Here is a 27,066-nt window from a genome sequence, read left to right on the forward strand (position 1 = left end):
AAACTCAACATCTAGTAGAATTGCCAAGGGAGATCAGTGCCAGTGCAGTCAAATACCCTCTCAGTTGCACGCAAATTCGATGGTTGGCACGGTTGTTTTGCGGGTGCATTTCTTACCGCATCGACTGCGCTGTAATGGCCGACACGAAAGGTTGACCAAGGAACACTAATGTGGACACTGGAAAGAAGAGAGGGGCTGTGTAATGCTTTAATAGTTTGTGCAACCTTGCTTTGTGTTTAAGCGGGCACTTTAGGCTCAGCAAATGTACTACCACAGGGCTGCATGGCCTTGGAGCCATGCAAGTAGCCATTTAACCCTTCTGTGCGTCTGCAATGCATATTCTGCCTTCGTATTATGACTCAATTGGACATCAGAAAATACTCGGGACACTAGAGAAATATGCAGAAAGGATATCAGTAAAATTAACACAAAATAAGCGTAAAGAAGTTAAATAGTGTACAACGAAGTGGTGGTTTTTGTACTTCCTATTAAATGTAGAATTAAAAACAAATTTTGATGTGAAGAAGTGCTACGACACCTCAACCTTCCTGAGATTAGATGTCTTTGCTGCTCCCTGATGGTTTGGGCAAATGTCAAATTCCATCGGAAATTATTTCAGTTACTTTCCATTCAGAAAGCTCAGATTAGAGCATACCCTAGGCATACCTCGCCTTAATCCACCCATGATTACACGGAGAAGTTGAACTCCAAGGATAGTGGGGGCGATCGGGCATCAGAAAAGTTTTCTGCGCACATTGGCCAAGCAGATTATTATAGGCGATCATTTTATTGCCCGCCGGCCAAATGTCATAAACTCGTAACAACGGGTCTGCAAAGGTAGCCAGCCACGCGACCAGAGTCATTATTGCTTGGTGGACGAAGGTTTATTGCCTCTCCCGATTGGAAATCAACGTTTTCGACGTAGGTGAGCTATTAAGTGAAATGAAGGAATGGATGAATTAGTGAATGATTGGAGGCGTTAATAAATGAAGAACTAGTGGAATGCATGAGCAGGTAAGTCAGCTGTTTTGCCGTTGATCCTTGATGTCAAAGAATCAAAATTCCACAACAAGTACTCCAACGATCTCAATTTATTTACAGAATAGTTGTGGGACTCCACTGGATAGGAAGCGACTTATCTAATTACCAAATGCAGTTGCGGCGGGAAGTTTAGTTTGCATTTCCGTGGATGCCGCTCTGAGCCCTTATGCTATTCCACGCATTCCACCCAGAATCTCACCCTGAGTTGACACGTACTTCTCCGCTGCGACATCTTCAAAAATTTTGAGCTTGTTAGATGAGCAAATCCGGCAAGTGGACTATTCCCCCAATTGCAATAACAAAGTAGTTCCATCTTCCTCTTGCGGTTGGGGTATTCTCCACTCCAATTTATAATTTTGCGCGGAAGTACCACCTCCTCCCCATTAATGCATATCCCTGCAAAATGGGAGTTAGAACGGATTCGCAACACATGTTTGAAACAGACAAAAGACGATTTTGGGCATGAAATGCATCATTATACTCGATTTATTGTATGGTATTGCGCTTCACACCGGGGGTTGGCCACCTAGACTCCCAGCCCTTCCATCTATTTTGCCCGCAGACTATACTACAACAGCTTTGAGGATTCCTCAAAGAAGCGAAAAGTAGAAAAGTAATGCATAGTAATTAATAAGTTATTTGTACTGCTAGCGTTAAATACCTCATTTGAGATAATCACATAGTGCTAATCACGAAGTGGCTACTGACAAATCCATTTCAGTAACTACAGACAAACAAGTACAAAAGCCACTATACGATTCAAAAGACCTAATAAATCATCAACAATGAAGACAGCAGTCCTAGTAAAAAGAAAGGAGGGAGGAGAAGGAGGGCATATCGTAACTTTCAAACTAAAGTAAAAGGCGGGGGAGGGGTTGCGACGACACCATCATAAGATCTAGGCGCAGCCAAAGAAAAAAAAGCACACATGTGTACACGAGCAGGGCAGGAGAAAACGAAACGAGACAAAACTAGAGCCTTGTGTGTATCTGGGTTTGAGAGGTAACAGAAGCAAGCCAATCAGTCAGGCAGCGACGTTAAAAGGAAATATACATGAGGTGCAAATAACGACAGGACGCGGAGGAGCTGAGAGTCATGAGCTAGGGTCGACTATCACCATCAGCAGTGGTGGTGCTGAAGGATGAGACCTGGGAGTCCACAAGAGTTGAAGATGAGGCGAAGTGAGTACTGCGAAGGGTCTGAATGCAATCCAGTGCATCGTCGATGCAGCCGGGATATTGATCCAGTAGCCTGCAAAAAATAGGTAAATTCGACATCACTAGGGCATTCAATCTTCCGCTAAAATTTAAGCTACACTCTTTTGGATCATCGGCTATCGCATTTGTGATGCAAAGAAGAGCTGGGTTTGAAAGTCTGTAGTTAGTAACGCTACTGCCTATCAATTCTCGATTTACTGGTTAGGATGGAAACCCATCACGATTGCCATTAAACACACGAATGCAAACGAAATCACGAATGCCATAAATTCGTCAACGACTATGGCGTGCATCGGCGGATTGAGAAGTTTCATTTTGGACAGACAATAAAGTTCAGCCTAAGATATTCTTGGAAGCTGGATGGCTCATCAAAACGGAAGTTCCATTCAGCACAAAAGTTGTTTAGTTAGTATGAAGGCAGGAGAGAAGGGTTTAACAAGTATCTTTGTAAAATGTGGTTAAGAATTGACAGAACTAGAACGATGGCGTCTTACATTTATCTTCAAATATTCAGATTGTGAGTTTGCCGCTCTGAATTTGCGATCATTGATTTCAAACGCACCTTTCTTTTCTAATGAAGATTTTGAGAAACCACGTTATTTTCCATCAACAATGAGTATCCGTCGTGAATCTACGGATTAGTAGAGGCAGTTCGGAACACCAACGGACAATGCAGTTGACTGACAGAGATTATGCATTTCGTATGAGTCCGCAGAGGATACTGGACAAAAAATGCCGCTTACATGACACTGCAGTGGTGAGAGAAGCCATGAGTCTAATTCAGCGATAGTAGGAGGTTCGTTTTAAAGAAATGCAAAAAAAGTCTGCCTAGCGTTTAATGCAAGCATCAGATTCACGCCTAGTGCCGAGTTCCCAACATCCAAATCGCAGACTTCTTCAATAAACATTCTTCCAACCAGACACCAGAGTTCATGATTAATTGAATCATTTCCAATGCCTTCAAATCATCGCATCCCACTTTCAACATTATAGATCGAGATGTGTTTAAGTATGCGATCAAAACAAAATTCTCCTGGTAATCATAGTCACGCCACAGAAAAGTGGATCCATTGCGTTACCCCTTGGTAAATCCGAAGTGATCAGTGCGATAATCTCCAAAAAAATTCACCTAACAATAACAACGACCCCCGAGTCAAAATGTTCCAAGCTATCGGCACAAAGTTTCAAAAGTATTTTAATCCGACTTTGTACATCTTTTTCCTTAATCACAACAAGTTTTCCTGATTCACCATTGGGGAAAACGACAAACCTTCATGAGTCCGCCAAACCCCATGAAAAACAGCAAAAAACGCAGACTTACCGAGTAATGTGACTGACAAGCTGTTCCTTCGCGATACCCGCTAGTCGTGGCAAGAAGGAGAGAGTTGAGGAGGGAACGGCAGTGGAATCCTCTGTCACCTCTTCCTCCACTACCTGCTCTGTCATGCCCCACACTGCCGTCGATGGATCGAAGTGGAGGTCACGAAGACCCTGCAACGCCTCCGCCATACGTGTATCACCTAACTGGCCTGCCAACCAGCGAGCCACTGTGACATCGCACTGTTCCCACGTCAACTCTCCTGCCTCCACTGCTTCCTCCGCTGTTTTTCCGCTTCCCCCTTCAGAAATGGTGGTCGTCTTCGCTCCACTTCGTGTGTCTTCCAAGAACCACTGCCGAAGGTGAGTCAGTGCTTGCCGGATGGGGACGCCTCTTCGCGCGCCTGTGAAGCGAATAAGAAAAAGCAATGAGGCTAACTACTTATTTCGACATTGAGGTACCGGATAAATTAGCTATTTTTGCGGAGCCTGGAGAGTCTGCTAATAATTTTGCCAACATAAAAGATTAAACATTCAAGGATGAAAGGAAGAGACACACCAATCTCGGCAATCAGCTGACAGGCACGTTCTGCCGTGGTAAGGAGAGGCTCCGTTTCGCCCCTTGTCGCAGTGGAACCACCACTGCTTGCAGCAGAAGCACCAGCAAAAGTCGTGCCACTGGGTTTCTCGTACACTGTTGGTAAGGTGAACTGAGGTCGTTCAGCTAGTCAAAAAAACGAAATAATTTATTACATCAAACTTGAATGAGCGTCCACTCAACCACTCTGGATTTAAAAAAATAGTAAAAAGTTATCGAAAGTTTGCCGCTTGGTTAAAAAAACAACACCCCAAGTAATTAAATCAAAACATAGATTCATTATTTTACCTGTCGAACTTCGAGGTTAGCTAGCAAAGACAAAAGAGCACCTCAGAGGTAAAGTGAAGCTAAGACACTGAATACAGGCACGAACTGATGAATGAACACCTTGATGACCTACAAAGTCACCCATTACCACATAAAAGCAGCAATGGATGGAAGAGAAACTCATCTAAGTGTAAATAAGACTGTATTCCTAATAGTAAGCATATGAGACCAGTTACTCGGAACTTATACGAACATTCTGAATTCCCCTACTCTTGCTTCCTTATCTACCCAAAGACTTATAGATTCTCAGTCCAACTTCTCGCAGTTCCACAACAAATCGATGCTTACACCATTTTTTTAAAGTTTTGCGGGATGATAGGACTTCTCTCAATGCCTTGACGAAAGATCATGAACCCAAGACCCAATATTGACGCTTTACCGTTAGCCAAGAATTCCTCAGAGGGTTGAAGAGACTCGCAAAGGCCCTGTGCAAAGCCCGTCTTCGACCGAATGGAGAGAGTAGGGTTGTGCGCGCGCCACAATCGCTCTACCGCTTCCTGCTCCAGTATACGTCGGGCAAGGCGAGCAAAAAAGAAGGCCCGACTAGAGCCCCACTCCACGCTCCCGTGCACCAGTCCGCGCGTCACCAATCGACCTGGTGTATCATGCAGATCTGCAAAGTGGTGAGAGACCTGAAGTAGGAGGAAGAGGAGAGTGATGAAAAGCTCTGATATCAATCTTCCTCTAGGTGTCAATGCCTTTGCCTATCTTCCCACATTTCCATAACGTCTGTCCTTCTACTCAAATACCTCTTCGTCTAAAAGCCTGTCCCTTTGTCTATCTCTCCATCTCCCTTTCTGCCCATCTACTCGCTCCCTTACCTATCTGCCTCCCCAAGTGGCGCCCTCTCCCTCTTTGCATATCTGTTTAGCCGTGATATTAAAAAATACTAAAATCGTTCAAAACACAGGGATTGATAAGAGACGATAAACCAAGACAATTTGGTTGAAAAAGTCACTAAAATTTAAGGAAGAATAGGTCACCCTCTCACTTGTTGATATATGGGCATGAGGTGTTCCTGACGCTGTTTCAAACGATCCTGTAGTTCCTTCACCACCGTAAATGACTGCGGCGAGGCGGCCTTGGCCGCGGCCACTTCGGCGATGAGATGGGTGCATAGTTCATCAAGGCGGTTCATGGTAGCGAGAAGATCTGCAGCACGGTACTTAATCTCCACGGTGCCCTCGGGCTCGATCACACCACCACGGCAGGTGCGCGGTGTGCAAAAGAACTCCATGTGGTCGGGATTAATGGCGGGATCGATGACCACCCAGGCACCGCCACGCAGCTCCGCATGTGGTGGCAAATAGATGAAGACGGGATTGGGATAGGTACGGAGAGATTCCACTATCATTGCACCGAACTTTAGCACCTGTGAGTAGGGAAGGAAGATCAATTAGCCGGATAAAACTGCAAAATGCAACTCTACACCAGAGATGAAAGCCTAATTCATTTATACCTCACTAACGGTGCTGACGTTCTGTGAATTTTAGGACAGACCACCGATTGATCGATGGAGCCTATTTCTCAACGGATAGAGATTTTATGAGAGTAGACCCTTCCAATGACATCCGAACAGTTCAGCGCCATATATGAAAATCGGAATCTGCTCTACCTTCTCAGTGACAGAGGAGAACATATCGGCTGATCAATGGACATTTCAAACCAAAAAGGAGCATATGAAAATATATTCTTTCAATGGGGAATCCCAAGTCCTAAACTGAGGATGAATGTTTAAACTTTCTTTTCCAAAAGTGAATGCGATAGGCTGTAGGTTAGTCCATTAAGTCAATTGAAAGATAAACACGAACAAACCTTACAGACTCCACAATAGGAGTTTGCTTCAAGCAAATTCATGCCATCGATGAGCATTCTGAGATCAATTTTCAAAGCTCTGATTCCTATTAAAGCTAGCCGATCAACAAAGCAGTCAAGAGTACAAAATTTCCCTTAATTCAGCCGAAGGATCGCAAAAATCTCTACGGTAGCGGACTTCTTAAATCCGCAACATCAGAGGAATCATGGTTCTGCCGTATAAATGGACTTTCCTAAGATTACCACCAAAAAAGAGAAGGATGATTGAATGGGTTGTGAAATCGAGCAGCTCCAAGGCAAGGCAGATAATCCCACCTGATCATACATGTCCTTCAGTCCCCCGGAGAATCCGCGCCAATTGGCGAATATAAAAAGGGGCAGTTCCTCTCGCGCAAAGTCGGCAATCGCTTGCGCAGTCTTATAGGAGGAATCTGGATACCAAACCTGCCCGGCCTGATTGATGGTCTGTACCTCCGAGGCGGGATTGGCTGGGTCTGCAGGCACCCGACACACGGAGACACGAGTCTCTGGGGTCACCACTCCACAGGGGATACCGCCGAGGCGCGCACGTCCCACAATCACTCCCGGTGCCCACGCACTCAATGCCTCTTGCCAGGTGCCGCGGTCGAAGAAGCCCGAGAGCCAGGTCTGATCCATTCGGCTGACCGGTAATGCGGCTGAATCCGATGACTTTGTTGTTGCCGATTTTGACGTGGAGGATGATTGCAGCTGACCACCTGGAATTACGGGAATTGGGTTACCAATTAGAAGCCCAGTAGATAGCTACCCAACAGGACATCTGGGATGTCCATTTGCCGTAAAACTTTTCAGAGGAACTAATTTAGGCAATGGAAGTTAATCATTTAGCTAGGTTTTTTGCTCTCTAGCAAGGCGAAGGTCTATGACTACAATCGACCGTAAAACAAATTAACAAGAATCTCACATATGCCTAAAATGGTGTCTTTAAACATTTTTTCCATTTAAGTTTGCCCGAGATTTATAATTTGATCCAACACTGAAGTTCAAGAGCCATAAACTGCCATTTTGGCAAAAAAACATGGGAAGATAATAATTCAATCGTGTAGTAGTTCACACAATGACGTAAAATTTCAGTACTTCTTTTAAGTGATCATACAGGTCTTTACCGTACCAAAAGTTGCTCATCATTACGTTTATTAATCAATCCACATCTTATAACCCTTCATTTCAAAAAGCATCCATTTGCTTTGACATAATAAATTCATGGAAAAGGTCCTAAACAAGTAAGAGTGTGAACGATGACTGACAAGGACGGCACGTAATCTGAAGTAGAGTACAAAACTTTTGCATAAATCGGTTGATAATGCGCCGAGGCGAGGGAATGCATGCATTAAGACGGTAATATCTGATGCGATTGTGCGTTTAAACAAACGGTCTCTTCAGTCTCCGCAGTTTCAGTTTACCCTTAGGTGCCGCAACGTTCTGCACATGCCCAGAGCCTCCCCGTTCTTTGCCATGTTAAAAGTACGACCATCCCCATGCTAGTAATGACCCGTAGCGCCTGAGGCTCTACATCCCACCCAGATTTATTGGACGAATTTGATAGCGGAAGACACAGTGAGATCCTTGCAGAAAGTAAATACCTCAGAACCCCAGAGTTCAAAGGTGAGTAAGTTTCGTTTCACAACAAAAAGATAGAATTCCTAGATAAGAGCAAGGGTACCATAACCATTCCTTTACAATTACAAAATGTATTATCTATTTGGAAGCAGTATCTTTATGTAACATAAGCCTTCGGAACTTTAGTAAAAGTTTATTACCTACTCCGATCTGATATGGAAGATTGAAATCAGATACAAACTCTCATACTAAATATGGAAGAAAATTCCTGGTTTCTCCCAGAAGAAGTTCACTTATGACAAAAAGGTAAGAGACATTTTCATCGATTTGACACTGCCCACGACTTCAAGCTTATTAAAATTATCAAAAGGAAATATAAGAAAACAATAAATCAACTTAACGTCCCAGAGTCAACCATCGAACGCCTTGAACACAAATACAACGTGCGAATCTCATGCTACGAAAGGGGAAGGCTTCATGTGCGAAAACATCCAATCTCGCGCTTTTTAGTAAGATTCCACTCCATTTCATACAGCCCACACGGCCCAGGCATGTAGTTGAAAGGGTGACCAATAAGCCTGTCCACAATACCAGAAACTCGGTAGCCAACACAAAATAAAGATAATGAATGAAGTTATACTTGCGTTGAAAAGTAGAAAATTATCACTTAGGCATGTTACAAAAGCGGTTTCAAGCACTCAAAAATTAACAAGAACACCTAAAAGAGAAAAAAGGCAAACGAACGCACTCATGACTCCAGTAAACATCCACCGGGGATCATCATTAGTTCTCTCACGCGAGGGCACGTACTCCACCGGTCTATCGATGGGATCAGCTGGGGGACTGCGAAACACCGGCAGTCGAGCGCCCCGGCTGATGGGCACGAAGGAGAGCCAGTGAACCACCTGCTGAAGCGCCAAGTATTCATCGGGCACCACAAGATGGCACACTCCGTTGTTGGCCATTACCTGCACCCCACCTAACTGGCCGTTACCCGTGTAGACCTGCCGACCGAGCAGTTTGTTTAGTGCCATTGCGCCTGTAAGGATGATATGCGAATTCTCGATCTGCAGCGGAGGGAAAAAAAATCGGTACTTACTAGGGGAGAGCGAAAGGGACAAAAATAAAGCGTTGACAACCGCCCACCTGAATGACCCGCTGCCCCAGACGCACGAGGTAGGCGCCAATACCAATTGTGCGGCTAGTGACGACACTGAGAGTGAAACACTCCTCGTAGGCTCGCGCCGTCTCCTCCGCGATTAAGGCGGAGCCGCGCAAATTCTCCACGGAGATGTCGAAATCCTTACCGATTATGTCAACTATCTTGTAGCGCTCCTCTCCATTCTCCATTACCCTCTCGCAGTTGACAGAGTTTATCTTTTTCAGCTTTTCGTAGTCCTCCGGGGTCAAGTAGAGGTAGTTGAAACCCTAGCAGATGACGACGGACAAAAGAATTCTGAGTTAAACCAATCGATAGTGAAGACCTCTACCGCACCCATGTCAAAGGCAATTCAAAATTAACGTCACTCAGAATTCCCCCATGGAGTTACAGCACGTGTACGGTGGAACCTATTTGTGTCTGCCCTATGATAAAATTCCTTTTATCTCAAAATGGCACTTAATATTGTGTAATCCAATCTCACAAATCAATTTTTGTAAAACTTTGCTAGATGGGGGAATTTGAATGACCCAAAAGCATCAACTCAGCTCAGCACTGCGCTTATCACCGACGAACAGGCTTGCTCAATTACCACTAAAGTAGCGGGTTTTTTATGCCCTATTGCAGTCGACGAAATTCGACGAGGATTAACTTTGCTGTGGTTCCCAAATTGCAACTACTTTAAGTACAAGGAATAGACGTTAAACAGACTGATTGAAGAAGTCATTTGAAGCGCCAAGAGGAAAAAGAGTATATATCCTATGTTTCAGCACCTCAGAGCATCACACATGACGAGCTCATGGGGAAGTACCTAATGTGGGTGTACGTCTAGTCTAACAAGTGAGACGACCAAAAAATCAATACAATTCTTACTTGTACACAGAGCACTGCTACTCGAACCACATCCATAAGATGAACTCGGCAACTAAATCATATACCAATTAATTACGAACACAGTTCCCTTTGTAAATGTAATTGTAAAGCCAACACAGTCAGTCGATTACGCAGTACGAATGTCCAGTTCAACCAGATGGACGAACGGAAGGAAAAGAAAGTGTTGGAATAAGCAACCTCGATGACCGCGCACGACACGCCCTCCACCGTTCACAATACACAAAAGACAATAAAAAATATTTTACTTGATCTTCCATCGAAAAGGTAAAAAAATCGGTCAAAAACAGATGAGTTTCTATTTCACTAAAGCTTTAGATTACTTTTATTTCACTAAGTAAGGGTCCCATCAACACAAAGTCCTCACTACGTACCATCTGCGGATGTTTCTCATCGGCCCAAGCAATCCTGAAGACGGCCTTAACCTCCTCAGCAAGACGGATGCGAGCACCGGTATTGGCGGCGAGAAAGATGCGTGGAATGCCCAGACGTCGTGCCAGCTCACTAGCTCGGTAGAAGACAAGGTCTTCACAAGGTCCGAAGGAGCCTGCGTTGTGCGTCACGTCGTTGGCAATGACGATGAGGGGTCGGCCTTCGGGGTACTCTGGAGTGCGCATCACAATGTACCATACCACCATGCCGATCTAAAAAGGTGGATAGAAGGGTACATTTGAAACTGTAGTTACATATAATGTGCTTTAAAAAGAAAATAACAAATGACAGCAAGCTGCTTGCTCTAAATACTGTTGAGGCATAAAAATAGTCAAATGGGGTAACGCATCGCCGTGTAAAGTTGGAAAAGGTACAATTATCTCACCAAGACTCGCTGTGTCATGGTAATTCTCAGGGATTCAATAGGGCTAAGATGCCTACCATCGATGGTGAAAACTGTCAGGGCGGTCAATGTCACGTGTCCGCCTTAGTCATCTAGCCCTACCACTACTCAATCTACCCAAACCGCCTAGATTGGCCTCCGACTAGCTGACCACAACGCTAATCACTCACACGCATCCCCACCCCACTCGATGCGCGCTCCTGGGATGCCCTTGTCCGGCTACCTCTGCGTTGCCTTTCCTGAGACTTGGTCATTTTTGTGTCCGCGTTTTAACAAATCCCCGTAATTTACTTTTGAGTTTGGTCCAGTTAAAAATTACGGAAAAGTTATAACAAAAGCAGGGAGAATAACTGTTAATTGATGCGTTCAGTGGGGACAAATACATTGGTCAGGTGAGTAAATCCATTTGAAAAGCTTGCCACAGAAAAGCATTCGATGAAAACTCCTTTGAATGTTGGTGAAAAAGAGGTCAACCCAGAAAGAGACTTTTGAAGCGCCAATTTCAGTCTTCCGCGATTGGCTTTACTTTGGTAACACGGAGATTTGGTACTAGCTCCTCAGCTCTTACCTACACAAAACTCCTTTTAAACTACTACACCTCGAATGCCGACTGAAGTGTTACATGCCTGGAATCCTTCACCACTTCCAAAAATGCAGCAGATTTTAATGTTGCTACAAAGGAGGAGGAATTCCAGAGAGATCGGCAAACTATCGCATGATCTTTATCACCATCCCGTGAAGAATAACGCTGAAGGCAAATCAGTGGGAGCACCGCGAACGGCTATCAAAAGGTGCTCACTTCAATAGTGAATTTTGACAATGCTGGATTGTCAAGCCCACATGCTTCAGAATATGCGACGATGACATTCAGATTTACTCGTGTCATCCTATACTATTTCTCCAATCTCACCTGTGCGTCAATAATAAAGGTACTTCCCGAGTCGTGCGCTCATTTACGTAAACGATAAGCCTAAAATTTACCACAGAGGAAAAGCGCCTAGATGGCGAAGCATGTCTACTCGACGAGCAATCGCAATAGCTTTCCCAATCACCTTGTTCAAGCAGGGTGGCCGGTCTACGTGGACAAGCTCACCAGCTGAATTGAGACAGAGCTCCTTGCACTCCAAAAGGTGACTGCTGCTGTCCGCATCACGACCAGACTTATCTGGCTCATTGGACTTGGCTGCAGCTGCAGCAGCCATCGGACGGCCACCAAGGGAGTTCCACATCTCGTTCAGGACTTGGCCAAACACCACGGGGTAGTCGTAGACATACGTCGAACTGTACTTCTGCGCCTATAGGGAGCGAGGGAAGAGGGAAGGAGAGAGGTGAAAACGCTTACTGCACAGTGTTCCGAAAAATTTGTCATCTCCATCAAGTAAAGAAAATAGGGATTTCAAAGCAGGCGGCTTTATTGACTGACGTGCGTGAGTATGCGCAGAGATACGGTGTACGTGCGAGCCTGGCCAGTGACTAGTGAAGACCGCTTGGGTATGCTCCACCCGATCGGCTTAGTCAGGTGTACTGTGAATGGTTGATCCTAGAATTTAAGTATTTATCAATACACGACATGAGCCAATCAGGAGGGACTGAGCGAAAGCACGCCTCTAGAAGGTTTAGAGATAAGTCATCAGGTGGAAAAGAAGCATTCCCCGGGGTCGCAGGCGTCCCTGATAGGTGTGTGTTTATACTAGTAGGCCTTCGACTCATACAGTATTTGGTGAGGTCCTACATTATGTTACTAGAAGTCCAGTCCTTCGGAAAGCTAATAACTAAACTACTTCTAGATTCCAATGCTTTATAACTTCAGCGCCAAGAATGCAGCAGCTGTATTTGTGGTGAATGCTATCCGGCTGCTTTTGATTGTCCAATAAGTCGGTTACCACGAAAGCGGTATAAAACGTCGCTTTTACCGGCCATGGTACCAGTACCTCAGCTCTTCCGATTTGGCACATCAGTAAGGCAGCCAGAAGTAGCTCGGCAGCTATATGACCTTTGTAACTACCATAATGCATTTGGCTATGAAACCTTTCCGAATCCGCAAGAGTGACTCATGCAAATTGTCAAAAAGTAACGAAACCATCAATACAAACGAAAACAATCAGGACAAGAGCATACTCTGAGCAATCGACTAGAGAAAAGTTAGCTACAAGTCTATGAGATTTAGGAAGCTGGTAGCGGTTATATGATTATCCAAACGCAGAGAGGAGAGGAAGTACCTGGAATCGCTTGATCTGGAGAAAGTCTTTGGTCTGATGAGGAGCATTTGCGAGACAGCCATGAAGCGAGCCGATACGGGGGCCAAAGGAGACGAGATGTATGGCACCGGTGCGAGGATTGGGTACCTCACGGTACAACTCCAATACCAGGCTGTAGCCCTGCTCGTTGGAGATGATCAGGCGGATGGGGATGCGCGGGCCGTTCTTACTGTGGCGGATCAGCAGCTTCAACTCGGCCTACGCGGGGAGAACGATGAAAGGAAGAGTTTGTGGATATCGGCTAAATGCGTTACGATGTCGATTACCCGGTCGGTATTCAAGGGCAGAATTAGATTTTACGTCTACATTTCTGGTTCAAGCTTCATAGCACTTCCACCAACAAATAAATAAATCTTAAAAAAGCTTCCAGCATTAACGACACTTCAATATTGACTATTCCATCGATGAATTAAAGAGGGTCTTAATTTGGAGAACTAACACGCGTTTAAATTCCAATTTGACTCTGAAGAGATAACTAACTAATAGGATCCTTGACCAACTGATAACTCAAGTGCAGGATGAGTTCAATAATACTTTATTGCTTGGAGGTTGATGAACGAATTAAAGACCCACTAGACGGCGAACACATTTGTGAAAAATTTCGTAGAAACGGGTTTCATTGGTTATTAAACCCAAAGCACTTTACTGATCCCTTATAAACACGGAGTATCAAAACTTTGACAAAATTATATGAAAGGGACTCAACCGATCATGCAAGCGAAGGTGGCTACTTATTTAAATGTTAAGCAGGCGACCGACCAACAAAAAAATCAGAAGTACTTGGTTCAGTTGGCCAAGAAATCGAAGTGGAGATGAGATTACCAACAGGGGATTTCAATTTCACTAATTTTCTTGACTGATACTTTAAAATAGAAACTATACTTTCATTCCTCTAAGTAAGTAGACGAGACCTGTAAAATGAATACGTGGCACGTGGTAGACAACCTGTCTTCTCTGAATTCGAGTGTTATTTCCAAATCAACTACCTCAGAAATGCTTACTTTCACTGAAGACTCCAAAACCACTCATTTCCGCTAATCAGTAGTGTATTTTTATTGCTCTTAAAATGAAAACCCATGTGTTTGTTAGCATACGACCCAGAGACTACTGATTTCGGCGGTGATCACCCCAGAAGTAAAATAAAGCCGACATTTTTATAATAACTCAGAGAATTCCTAGATCCGAAAGGAGGACATTTGAGCAAGAGATTTTTCCGGCAAAGCCAACTTTCACGCTTCTCAATGAGAACATCTTTCCACCACAAAAGGCTCCGTAAATGACGCCAAGAAGGACCTATATTAATTCAAGGTTCGAATAAATTATGATGCTCATGGAAATTCTAGTATCATTTTGGAGCAGCCATTGGAAAAGTAAACTGATTTCGAAACCTAAACGAATAAACGATGACGAGTCCCCTAATTTTGTCACTGAATATTTTGAAACTGAGACCATTTAGAAGTTTTGCCAATTGAATTGCATGCGTCTCAGCAGTAGCGCTTTAACTGGCAGTTCATTTGACAAGATCACAATTCCAGTTTGAATGTGAGGAACATTTTGCAGCAGGCTATCAATCTATACGAACTGAAAAAGACGATTTCTATTATTGACTCAAACTTACTCATCCAATGAGTGACCGACAATGCTATTCTTAAGCCTCGTAAGCCTGTAAACCAGGAGGAATAAATCACTTAGAATCTTTTAAGCAGGCCATCGAACAAAGAGTGGCTCAGAAAGAGATGAGCTGCATAACACTGGCAGTCGTTAGCCCACCTGTTTGACCCGCAATTTGATGAGCCGCGTGGCGTAGCGCAGAATAGTGCTTCTTACAGTACTCTGCAACAGGGCAATATCCTCCAACAGAAGGGTTGGTGCAAAGTTAAGAAAGATGTGATTGCCCGTGGTGAGGTTGGCCTTGGGATGAGAGAAGGCCATCTCAAGGGCGTCCATGGCCTCTAATAGGGTGCGCTCCGCCTCCGAGCGCAGGTATTCAAAGGATGATGCCTTGGAGACGAGATCCGCGTGGCGGATTACGCTACGTACGAAGAAACGGAAGTCCACCGCGCCCTGACCCTGAGGTACCTGGTTAACGCAAGGGCGCATTCACGTATGTGAGCTTACCCTTTATACATGAAAAATGAATGCCTATTGAAATCCAACTAATTAGCATATATACTAGAGAGTTTTAATTGACCCACGAGGTGGTATACATTGAAATGCGATGCCTTCTTTCAAATCTACCTGAAATTTTAAGGGAAAATGACTAAAAAAATACGATGTCATCTCATTGAGTTTACTTAACAGTTAAACATTTGTTGACGCAAGGGTGGATTATTAGCTCATCATTTTGCAAAACTTACGCTACTTTAATAAAGTAAGCTTGTGAACTCCAAATCTTCAACTCATTTTCTAGCAATACGAGTCATCTCCTGTTTTGATTCGTGCAAAGGTTACTATTGATCTCCTGAGGGTGCCTAATGCCTGAACAATAGTCGGAATCGGGTAGTTTGAAAGACAACCCGAGCCTAAGGTGACGAAAAGTGATGAACGGCTGCAGCAAAAGGAGTGATCACCAGCTTAAAATGAGTACAAATTTGAGGCACATTGAACCGTATAAAAGGAAGTAAACATTCCGTACAAAGTTGACCGTGTCCAGATCTAGGAGCTTATCAAATGCCTACTAGACGTTTTAAAGAAGTCTAAAAACGTTAGCAAATGCCTCACCTTGGCCTTTCCAATATACATTTGCATCCGTCGGTTCAATACTGGAATGGGTTCGAGATCGTAGTTCTGCAGCCGATTAATTTCCATCTGGAAGGCTAGAGCGGGCTCCAGGTTTCGATACACCCTGTCCTCCTTGAAGTTGTCCCGTGCACGGAAATTGAAGAATAGTGGATATTTGCCCTTAAAAAAATACATCTTCAGTGACACTCTGGATATTAAGTACATCTCGCCTATATATGGCAGCCTTAAAACCCATAAGTCCCAACGTGTATGAACAGAAACAGATGATCATAAGTCGGTAAATGGGGCAGTCTGTCATGTTGATTGACCCGATAGTGTATAAGTTATCAGAAAAAGAGTTCTGATATTTAGTCAAATGCTCCACTAAATGGTAGGCATAATAGCAAAGTCTCTCAAACACCTAGTGCATAATGGGTAAATCTAGGGAAGGAATTAGACACTAAAGTGAGACAACGAAAAGGCCTTATAACACTCAGGGCGCCTTGGAACATCCGGAAGGCTGGATGAATAGACGGGGCTGTCAGAGGCATTCCAAGAGGGTGCAAAAGTTGTAATGCAGTACAACAGGCTTCAACTTGACTGGATATGGAGAGGATAGGTGTAGGCAGTGAATCAAATCCGGTAATACAGCAATTAATCAGCAACTTGCATTAAAAACTGATCACCTTGAAATTTGTCCAGGGAGATAAATATATCAGACCAATACTAAGCTTTTTAGGCTCGGTTCATTTACATACAAAAACTGCTTTAAATGAGAGTAAAGACGATTTTAAAATACCTAGTGTTGGCTAAACATGCAGCTTTGGCATCGGCAAGTCAGACCCAATTAGTTCCAACATAAAGGTATCACGAGTTGCGCTAGAGAGAAGGCGGATATGCTGCTAAAACCAGGTGATTCAATCAGGTGCAACTTAGGCCACTTACTTGAGCGAAGTCTTAAAACATTGTACTTTTATGAGAAAAAACCTAGGTATTTGCATAAGGGCTTAAAATAACGGATCATACAGTTACCTCAAACAGGTAGCCAAGCTGAAATATTTAGGTGCAATTGGCCACTTAGTGAAATCTTCCCACCACTCCACATCAAAAAAGTCAAGAGTTCTTCCCGCCATTCTAATAAGTAGAAGTTCAGCCTACCAACGTAATGAGCATAAAGGTGATGCGACGAACAGCAACAGATTTGAGGTGACCGCACTGTTCCTGACAGAAGGCCTCCAACATTCGCACCGTCGCCTCCTCACCGGACTCTTCCTGACCCTCGGGTGACCAGCGGAGGCCGACGTTCATCACATTCACTGGTTCCTCGTCATTGCTCGCCTAGAAGGTAAAGAAAAGGAAGAATTGGCAGAACACGGACCTCCGGGGCTTGCCAAGTACCATTTTTAAACTGGTTAAAGAGCCGATAGTAACTCCTGCCATAATGTGCATAAGCAGGGAAAAAAGGAAAATCCAATGGGTTGTCCAAGTCTTTAGAAATTCGACGTTCAAGTAATCTTCTGGTCTTGATAAAAACTATTCAAAAAGTTCACGTAAAAAAGTAGGCTTCAGGAGGAATAAAAAATTCCAAATCTGGGCTAAAATTAAAAATAATACTGCGTCTACCTCTAATAAATACTTAGAAGGGCAGACAAGACTGATTTCTGCATAACTAAAGATTCTTTACTAGAGGCTTGGTGAGGAATTATGGGAGTGATTATTCATATCTTGCAATTTGATTCATTCCAAACAGGCCTTAGCCAATTTAGACTTGAAATGGAAGGGTAGTCATAAGTTGAATGCTAAGCTTATAAGATACTGAATCATTTTTACACAAACTAGCTTTAAAAAACTTCTACGTTTCTTCACCGCATCTTAGGTAGTTTGGTAACATCAACCAAACTAAGGCGACAGTTCAGAAACATTACATCATAACGTGCTCTAAAACCAGTGATAATAGACACGAGCAAGTGCCGGCACAGAATTGCATATCAACTGAAGGGCACGACGTATACTTGAACATGAATGAACTTCTTCAACTCAAATAAGCCGTAGATGGTAAAAACTAAACTCTAAGTGGTAGAATAGACTTTGTACAAAAAGTAAAGTCCATCTCAAATCTACGTTGATTTGGAAGCAATTCTTTAGATTCATAAAACATTCAAAAACATTATCTGAGAGACGATTCACTCAAGTAGCAGCCAGCAAAATGATATTTTAGGATGTCTTCAAACGACGATCTGGACTTACAGTCTGGAAAGGTGGATCCTGGAAAGTTACAACGCTATTTCTGCAGGAAAGACTCGACGGAAAACTGCCCTGACGTCGACCCCCAGCCCGTCTCTCCATCAGCATCGCCTTCTGCTTCTGCTCAAAGCGGAAGAGGAAGGTGGGAAAATATCTATTAACAATAAAAAAGAAAATCTTAAAACATGTCACGTTTTGGCAAAAATATAACTCCAACACGCTGACGTTTTCAGTTCCTCAAAGGAATTGAACACCACAATGGCACCAAGACGCTCCCTACTCTGCATCTCTTGCATTCGTATATCCTCACTGGATGCAGTGGCGACCTGAGAGGGGATAACAGATACCGAAAAAGTCCTCTGAACTCCGTTAGACCCCGTGGAGGCTGTTTGGTGGGAAACTTCCGTGGAGGAGCGAATGCAGTCGGGGGCCTGGGTCTCGGGGATGAACCAGCAGTTTGCATTGAGAGGGAACTGCTTACTGGTGGTAGTGGGAGCATCGTCATCCACGTATTCCTCAGCGGAGGGCTCGAAGAGGTCATTGTCAGTGTCTTCGTCGGCGCCGAGGTAGTAGTGGGGAGGGGAAGCCGACTCGATGGAGTGGCGAAGGGGGACCTGACTGCTCTGGGCGTTCATTGCACGCTTCCAAATTTTTCTGAAGGATAATGATACTGAAAAGTAGAAGTCAGTTGCTGATGTCCCTTGAAATCTGCTAATTTAATCGAGAACACAACGATCCGCGCTACACACCGACCACACCGTAAAAATTAATGTATCATTGTTGTCTCAACCCTCAAAAAGATTCAGCCAAGATTATTAGTTCGATTTAAGGATTCGAGCATTGCAGGTAAATGAAACTAAAGTACCGTCCAAAAACGAGATAAGCCAATTCTCAAAAGAGTTCAGAAAAGAAATAAATATGCATGAAAACAAAATACACCAAAAACCACTTCTTTGGTCACTTTGAAAATTTTTCTAGCAGCCTAAAGACCTAGAAACAATACAACGTGATATCCTTTTCAGCAATATACCGACTATTAATGTCGAAAATGGTTGTTATAATTACAACACGCAAACATCCATTCTTCTGTCTACTTCCCAATAAGAAATTAAAAAATCCACCCAGATAACAGAAAACAGTTTTTAAAGGATAAGCAGTGGGGGTTTGAAAAAGGCTGTTGATGTTCTAAGGTATGTAATAAAGGGAAAATTACTTGATACTTTGGTAAAGCCAATACACAAAAATAAAAGTTGGTTTCGACAGTAAAGGAAAAGGGATAGTTATACAATGATAAGTGACGTGGAGGAATTGACAGCGGCGATTATGTGCTAGAGTTTATCGAAGTAGACCAAATTGGACTCGAATCCGTCAAGTAATAACAATTCCTCAACAGACAAAAGCCATTATCAGTTTTGGAGTCCTTGTAAATTTAAAGTATTTGCAATAGCAAGGAGTTGCAAACTTGGGTAAAGAACACCATTGTAGGTCTTATGCTAAGACTTCTTAGACTGTCATCTAACCGCAACTTAGAGCCATAACCCTAAAACTGATGCCAAAATATTTGAAAGACCCAAAATTGTAAAATACGCAGGATTCTGCTTGAAAGATGTGAAGCTGCATTGAGGTGCTAGATACTAGGAATTGTGAGAAAGCCCAGCAGTTCGTTACGGAAACGGGCTCATAACACTGCATAAAATGCCTTAGTGATTGGTAATATGGAGCTAGGACAACTAAGCTTGTAATTACTAAACTACGAACCCGCTTTAAGTGTCTGCCAGCTAAACGAAGAGGAAATAAAAGATAGCATTCGTATGTAAAAACGCCAGAAAAAAAGGATATGCAAAGGGGTGGATAGGGAAGCAATTGACGTGCAGAAGACTAAAACGAGAAATTACAGGAAAGTTCCAATTTGCGTAAAAAGTTGATCTACTTGCTAAACAAGAAATCAACTGAGGCCGCAAATGGGGAGAAAGTGCCAAAGGAAGACCACATTTGAAACAAGAAATTACCATACTAAGAATGTCAAGGAATGGTAGAAACATGAATCAACTTTAAAAGTCTAGCAGCTCGATAAGGGGATCATATTACACCTAAAAAAAGAGGGCCCGAGAACCAATAGTGAAAGATGTTTATTTTAATGGCTAATAACTGGATTAGAAGAGAACAAAAATTATGAATTAAATGAGACCATATAGGGGAAACTACCCATAAAAATGGAGGTGGATATACGTAGGTGCACGGGATATGGCGGATACCAATAACGAGGGGAAATGTAATTCCAATTCAAAATTCTAGCGACTCGATAAAAGAGGAATGAAATTGGACATCTTCATGAGACCCTCAGGGAGAGATGAGGACCTACATTTGCATAGATGCGTTGGGCAGAAGGAAACGGAAAAAAATGGCATGAGCACTAGTGGCCTTATCGCTGGACGGGGTGATGAGGGCGTGCTGAAGGCCGGTCAGCTCGTAAGTAATGTAGGCCCGACGCACGTATACCTCCAGCGCTGCAATCACCACAGCAGGCTTCTGGTGGTAGAAGAACTCCAGCAACACGTCAAATACCGAAGTCTCAGAGGTGATGAGACGCTGTAGGGTCTCCGTCGTGGTGTTGCTGTCCCCGAAAGTGCTGATTGCCGAGAGGATTATCGATTCAACCTAGGAGGCATGGGTGCAGTCTCAATCAGCCATTGAAATAGCAAGATATGACTAGATCAAAACGGTTCAACCAATGTGAACACGAAGAATGACGTAGCTACAGGTAATCTAGCTCTAGAATCAATGGCTATCGAAGCTGATTAAAAGGTTATATTGAGCGAACAATGGCCCATGTGTTTTGCAAAATGCAGATGCAGATAATGGGCTGCTTCGAGTTTGAGAATTCCAGTTGACCCATAGGCGTGGTTTCTAAATTAACACAGCCTTTGAGAGGCTGCTTTTCTTAGTTTACATTCAAGTAAATGTAGCTGATAAGCCTTCAGTATGAGCTCCAAAATAGGCAGCCAGGACTGGTTGAAAAAAAAACAGTTCTCTGTTTTGTCAATAAATTATTTATCTTGCTCTCACACCCACCTGGTTTCGCCTCAGCTCGTAGGGCGGTGACTGCGCAGAAATGAGGAATTTTCGAGCCGTAAGCGCGACTTTAGCATTCTCCGCTTGTCCGAGTTGCGTGAGCGCGGTGAGTGAGTCGAAGAGGTCGCTACTGAGACGGGGAAGCAGCTCTTCGCGCAGACGAGCGCTGCGTTCAATAAGGCCACAGACAAGGGCATTTTTGGCTGCCAATTGGTGATGTGAAAAGTGCACTGCCACCACATCGTCTACCGAGGTGGGATCCACCAGGCATTGAACCCATTCGGATAGTCGAGCGCAACCCGAGAAGCGCGTTAACGAGTCAGGGGCGGAGGCGATGTCACTGCTCCCACCACTACCACCGCTACTAGAACTACCACCCGCAGATTCCTTCTGGCGAGCGAATAACAGTGTGACGCAACGATCATACTGACCTTTTCGGAAAAGAGAGGAAAACATGGGAACCTTTCCGCCATACTTGTTGAAAATTTGATCCATGAAAACGACGGATTTATGGCATATAAGCACGTAATTTAATATTGATTACCAGTCAGTCCCAGGTTCCATGAGGCATTTTTATGAATAATCTACGTGGAAAACGCAATGATAGATCGATAGGAGAAAACACTGAACATAACATAATAGATCACAACATCTATAATATATACAAACTATTACACTCATTCAAGAGCGATAAAAAGTGAAGTTGATTTCTAGCGCTGGAATAAATGCATGATGTAAGAGTATGCTACGGCGAAGAGCCGACTCAATTTCTACAACTTTAAATCTTTTCGGATCTTTGGTAAACTCAAAAGGCACAATTGACTTAAACTCATTAGTACCAAAAGAAGTCGTCTCATAGACGCGAAAAGGGACGCTAGATCCCCTAAAATTGCCAACATAAAAAGTTCTGAGTTCTGAGGTGAATCGAACCAATAAGCGAAGGAACTCGAAGACTCGAGAGAAATGCAGAAGAAGCCAACCATACCTGGAGCAGATTAGAAGCATCCACTCAGATTTTGCCCCACTTCGGTACTAAATAAACTTCAATATTAGATGGTACTATTCTATGGACAGATCAAATGAGGCCAGAGAAAATGAAGAGATGAATTGGAAAAAGGGAAGGGTCGTATTTAGTTTCTTTGATAGGCTAGTCAAAGGCATGACTGCAGCATTATCGTAAACGCTAAAAATAAGGCTCATAGGTTAGTGTGCTTATTAGTACAATAGCAGAAGACGTTACTAATTATTGAGGTAATACAGTGTTCCGGAACTACCACATAGGCGACGGTAGATTAGAATCATTTCCATGGATGGGAACAAACCAACATTTTACTTCATCGATGTCGCAGAAATGAATTTCGAAAATCTAATGTGATGCATTAAGCATAATTTTAGCCAGAGGATAATTATACGAGAATGCACTTAAAAAACATCAATGTCTATTAGGAGTTCCCTCATATTTAAAAAAATTTCACGTCAATTAACACGACTTAGGACATCCATAAGAAAAGGATAATATAGACAGAATAGAAAGAATTCCATTCCATTTTCTTCGCGCCATTTCGTCAAAAAAGCATTCAAATTATTGGGATCGACGTTTAAGCGAACCGAACCATCTGATGGGTTTTTATAACACCGAAAATTTTTCAGATAGTAAAAACTTACAGTAGTTAGTGGCTACCTTCAAACTTGAAACTCAACTCGTTATATCGTTGGCCTTCTTAAAAGGCTACCGAAAACTCTAAAAAACTCATGAGACAAAGAAGAAATATTATGGTAGAAAATTATCGAGATGAAAACCTAGTAAAAGTAACCAAACATGCAGCACAAGATTTTGTGCCTCTAGGCTAAACAGGTTTACCGAGTAATCAAGGACTCGCCTACAATTCAAGGAAAAAGCTTCCTCTACTACAGCTTCATGTCGCAGCTCTAAAATCGACACTCGGGCAAAGAGTCCTAACAAGTTCAAGGGAATTCCGACATTTAGCCAAGGGCGTGCTTTAATATTGGGGACCACGCATGGAGGAAAGCAAATCGTAGAAGCAGAGCGCTCGATTGCCCTCGCTTTGTTCAGTACATTAGCATCAGAACAGGTAAAAAGGAACTGCGTTGCTGATAATCAAATCCGTCTCTCTTAAGAGGTAACCACCATCAAAACAGAAAGGCTGGAGGTCCAAGACTGAAAATACTCATTTCTACCTTTACTGGCTGTACTAAAATGACGGAAAGAACTCATTTCAGAGAGGAGGAACTCACCATGCTGGTAGTGCTGTTCCACAGCCACATAGGCAGCCAGAAGGTTGACAAGGACAAGAGAAGCGTGGCCCCGGACACCACCCTCGAAGCGTCGCGCGAGATCAACCAGACGCGAGGTGAGTTCTTTGTAGGCGGCGATGGAGGCGTCGGTGACAGCAGGGCGTTTCGGTGCACCCGCCTCGATCACGCGGAGGATACGCTCTGATGGGAAGTTTGTGAGTACTGAGGTGAGTTGATTGGAGTAGGATGCGGCGATGGAGCGTAGTGATTGCTCCACGGCAATAGGGAGGCGGCCCGAGAGCTGGGCGATCAAATCCTGTACGTAAAGCAAATGTAGATTAAAACTCAACTACCCTGTTATGACAAAACGATACATGCCTTAGTTACATCGTAATGATTTGAAATTTGTTTTAATAAGCAGTTAATCATAGGAGCTTTTCAGCATTTGCGGACTATACTTCTCCACAGCATAGCTCTCCGGTAATATCTACACCTCCTCTCCTGAACCCTTTTGTAAGTTAATAAACCGTCTTCCACAATTTAGTGGCCCAATACCAATTCAGCGAAGACTCGGGACGCCATGGTATACCTAAACACAAAGGGGCTCAAGTGCCCGCAGTTTCAGCCTTATTCTTGAAGTCATGGCATCCCGCCTACACTCAGCGTCTTAGTCCTTTTTGAGATAGTAGTAAATCTCGCCCCATACCGGTATATCGAATACGTTGTTAGTGAAAGCTCAGCCACTATTCCATTGCAGAGCCATGCGTAGAACTATGAATATCGCACGGAAGATGGAGAAGTGAACGAGCAATGGGCTGAATAGATTGACTCCAAGTCAGGATGCCTTCATACTTTAGGTGTCAAATTTATGGGTCTAGGCTAAATATGAAAACAATAACTTCCAGTAGGTAAAAGTGCATGGGTCACCCTCAATTTCTAACACTACCGATGCCTAAACTACCCATACGAATTGAAAAAGTTGAACTTTAGAGTAACATGGCCATACCGTACCCTGTTTAAGTCCGTAGCCAATTTGTACAAAAAACTATTAAAACTGTTTTAGCAAACTGGGACCAAATGATACGTCCTAAGTGAAAAAAAAAAAACGAATATGGAGAAATTGCATGAAACGAAACGCATGAGGAATTCAAACGATTTATTAGAAAGGAAATAAGACGGCATAAAAGGAAATTAATACGAAGCTATCTGAGAAGAGGGACCACAGTAGAAACCTTTATCATGGAGACTAGACAAATGCACATTTTTCATTAAGGCCAACAACTTATGAAAATAATAAAATATGGCAAACCAATAGTGCAGAAAGATGTGTGATAAGACCACTAGAGTACAGGAAAAGGTGAAAAAGTACAGACTATGACATAAAAAAGTTCTGCTAAAAAAGGAGAATCGCATGACTAGTAGACAGAAAGCTACAAGAGAATAACATGAAAGGGAAATGTCACTTGGACAGAAAGCGTGATGTTAGACGGGGGGTTCAAATTAGGGTTGACTTCAATTATGCACAAGAGCACTGCAAAATCAGCAGCCAATCGACAACAAAGGAAACAGACAAAATATGTCGATGGCAAATCGCTTCCACTTCTGCCACAAAGTTATCATATCAGGATCTTTTTAATTCTACTAATCCATATTAAGGAATAACTTTTGTCCAAACAATGAGCAGAAGTTATGAACAGTGCCCGCAAGTTATTGAAAATAACCTAGCAAATCATTTTTGTCATTTCGCTACAATTTTGCGGTACAAAAAGACGACAACGAAAGTTAGTACTCAAAAATAAAAGGATGGAAACACAAAGTATCAGATATTACTGAATATATTGGAAATGCATTAAAAAAAGAATAATACTATGCCTTAGAAGTGAAAGCTCGCATACCGATTTAGAGAGCTGAGTTGATAATTTAAGGCTCCGATCATTACATTGTGGCAAAACGCTACTTATTTTACAGGTCTATTCAGCCACCGAGAACCGACCTCCAGGCTCTAACCATGTCGGCAATGGGTCACTCATTCTGCAGCACTTCGAAGCGTTGATACCAAAGCTGCCTCCAGACGTGCACGCTCTACATTATTACCAGGAGTGACCAGATTGCCAAAATGATGACCATGAAATGTTGAAATTAAACTACAAATTTTAAAATACACCCACTTACTCCTAGCTCGAGAAGTAGCCCTAGTCAGGCTGCCTGTCTCTCAGCTCCTGTTTTGAAAAAAAATTGGTAGTTCTGGAAGTGGAAGTGACTCAAGCAACACAGTAGTGATTATGGGTACACCAGAACAAATCGAAGTGGCAAGTATTCGGAGAGTGGCAAAAAATTCAAGAATATAAAGTTATTTTCGCAGCCATGAACTAATGTTTACGCCAATCGTATCACCCTCCACTCACTTCCAGTTCAAATAGAGGCAGATTAGGGTCGCGGAGACATTGAAACAGTTCATCCAACTTAGGCTTGAGCCAGTCGGAGAAAAAGGGTTCAGGGAGAACGTAGCCTAAAAGAGCCTCCTCCAGTTCGCGCAAACATCGAGTGAAGGTGCGATGGACGGCAGAACCAGTGGTAGCGGCGAAGCCGTGAGACTGAGGGGATGCGGAGACGAGGGAAGTGGTGGCGTCGAAGCCAGAAAAGACGCCCTCATCACTGAATGGGCCGTACGAGAGCGAACTTATCGAGGGCACCATGAAGTCCGACGAGCTATAAGTGTCTGCCGCCCCTTCAGTGGCGTGCACTGGAATCAACTGGCCACTTCACGAGGAAAGATAGAAAGTGGATAGCATTATTAAGATCGTGGTGGAATTCCGCAGGTCTGGACTACCGAAGATAAGTGTTTATGATGATTCAGTCTAATTGTTTTGATGATGAATCGAAGCGGCAAAAGTCCATGATGCCAACGACCGTACCCGTAGTGAATTAGGCGGTTCCTAACCCTGGAATCACTAAAAGATAAGACTATCGTGAATCAATCCTTAGTCGAAAAGGGCCGAGAATTTTTTTAAATATTGGGCCAGAAAATTTGAAAGGCTTAGGTATTTTGCCTTCCACTAAGAGGATCGCTTCAAGGAAGAGGAGGCAAAACGGGGATCATCGAGATTTTAGGGAATCCTATTCAATCTAGGTGCACGATTATTGAAATTTGAAGCTTCTTTAATCTGGACAGATAGGATCCAATTTCACCTAATTCTTTTCTTTTAAATTCCCGAGGCCTGTGCTTATATTGATTCAGTTGAATTTCTTCTAAGGAAAATGAGATTTAGTTATGCCAGCGAAATGTCCCAGGTCTAAAATGCCAAGAAGTACATTCACAATAGATGGATCTGTGTACTTTACAGCCGCATTTCCCGTTCTTCCACACGTGGTGGTTGGCTCAATCTTCACGATCATTGAAACCAACAGCAAAAAAGCTTCCTCCTCTTTGGTTTTGTAAATCTAAACTACGTGGAGCCATGTCTGCAGTTATTCACATTAATTTACACAGCTAAAAAGAGATATTTTCAATTTAGAGGCTAGGATGCAAACAAGAGCAAATCGGAGGATTCAGGCGGAACAAAAGCCAAAAACTTTATACTGAAAGCCGCAAATCATTGCAAGCGGAGTGATAGAGGAAAAAAGCAAAATACCGTGGATTTATTAATGACTTCCTTGCCTGTAAATGAAAGAAAAATCAGCGTTTGTAAGCTCAGATATATTAAAAAAAGATGATT

General features: G+C 43.2%; 1 protein-coding gene across 1 annotated transcript in view; it reads right to left on the bottom strand. All coding sequences in view use genetic code 11, as the record gives it.

Annotated features, from left to right (window-relative positions):
- Positions 1-807: 807 nt before the first annotated feature.
- Positions 808-27,066, bottom strand: part of EGR_09209 (Acetyl-CoA carboxylase) — a gene marked incomplete at both ends in the record, with an annotated part of 47,455 nt that continues 21,196 nt past the window's right edge. The window contains 22 exons of the mRNA XM_024498458.1: positions 808-930; positions 1,241-1,437; positions 2,159-2,292; positions 3,580-3,979; positions 4,135-4,299; positions 4,880-5,132; positions 5,492-5,872; positions 6,631-7,052; positions 8,663-8,981; positions 9,061-9,342; positions 10,339-10,608; positions 11,852-12,094; positions 13,019-13,255; positions 14,828-15,136; positions 15,779-15,958; positions 16,937-17,116; positions 18,026-18,176; positions 18,248-18,676; positions 20,385-20,680; positions 21,095-21,525; positions 23,351-23,666; positions 25,756-26,110. Of these exons, the coding sequence (XP_024347125.1) occupies positions 808-930; positions 1,241-1,437; positions 2,159-2,292; positions 3,580-3,979; positions 4,135-4,299; positions 4,880-5,132; positions 5,492-5,872; positions 6,631-7,052; positions 8,663-8,981; positions 9,061-9,342; positions 10,339-10,608; positions 11,852-12,094; positions 13,019-13,255; positions 14,828-15,136; positions 15,779-15,958; positions 16,937-17,116; positions 18,026-18,176; positions 18,248-18,676; positions 20,385-20,680; positions 21,095-21,525; positions 23,351-23,666; positions 25,756-26,110 (6,073 nt within the window). The remainder of the gene's footprint in view (positions 931-1,240; positions 1,438-2,158; positions 2,293-3,579; positions 3,980-4,134; positions 4,300-4,879; positions 5,133-5,491; positions 5,873-6,630; positions 7,053-8,662; positions 8,982-9,060; positions 9,343-10,338; positions 10,609-11,851; positions 12,095-13,018; positions 13,256-14,827; positions 15,137-15,778; positions 15,959-16,936; positions 17,117-18,025; positions 18,177-18,247; positions 18,677-20,384; positions 20,681-21,094; positions 21,526-23,350; positions 23,667-25,755; positions 26,111-27,066) is intronic.

This window comes from Echinococcus granulosus (genome assembly GCF_000524195.1).
Source record: "Echinococcus granulosus chromosome Unknown EG_S00137, whole genome shotgun sequence".
Taxonomy (NCBI): Eukaryota; Metazoa; Platyhelminthes; class Cestoda; order Cyclophyllidea; family Taeniidae; genus Echinococcus; species Echinococcus granulosus.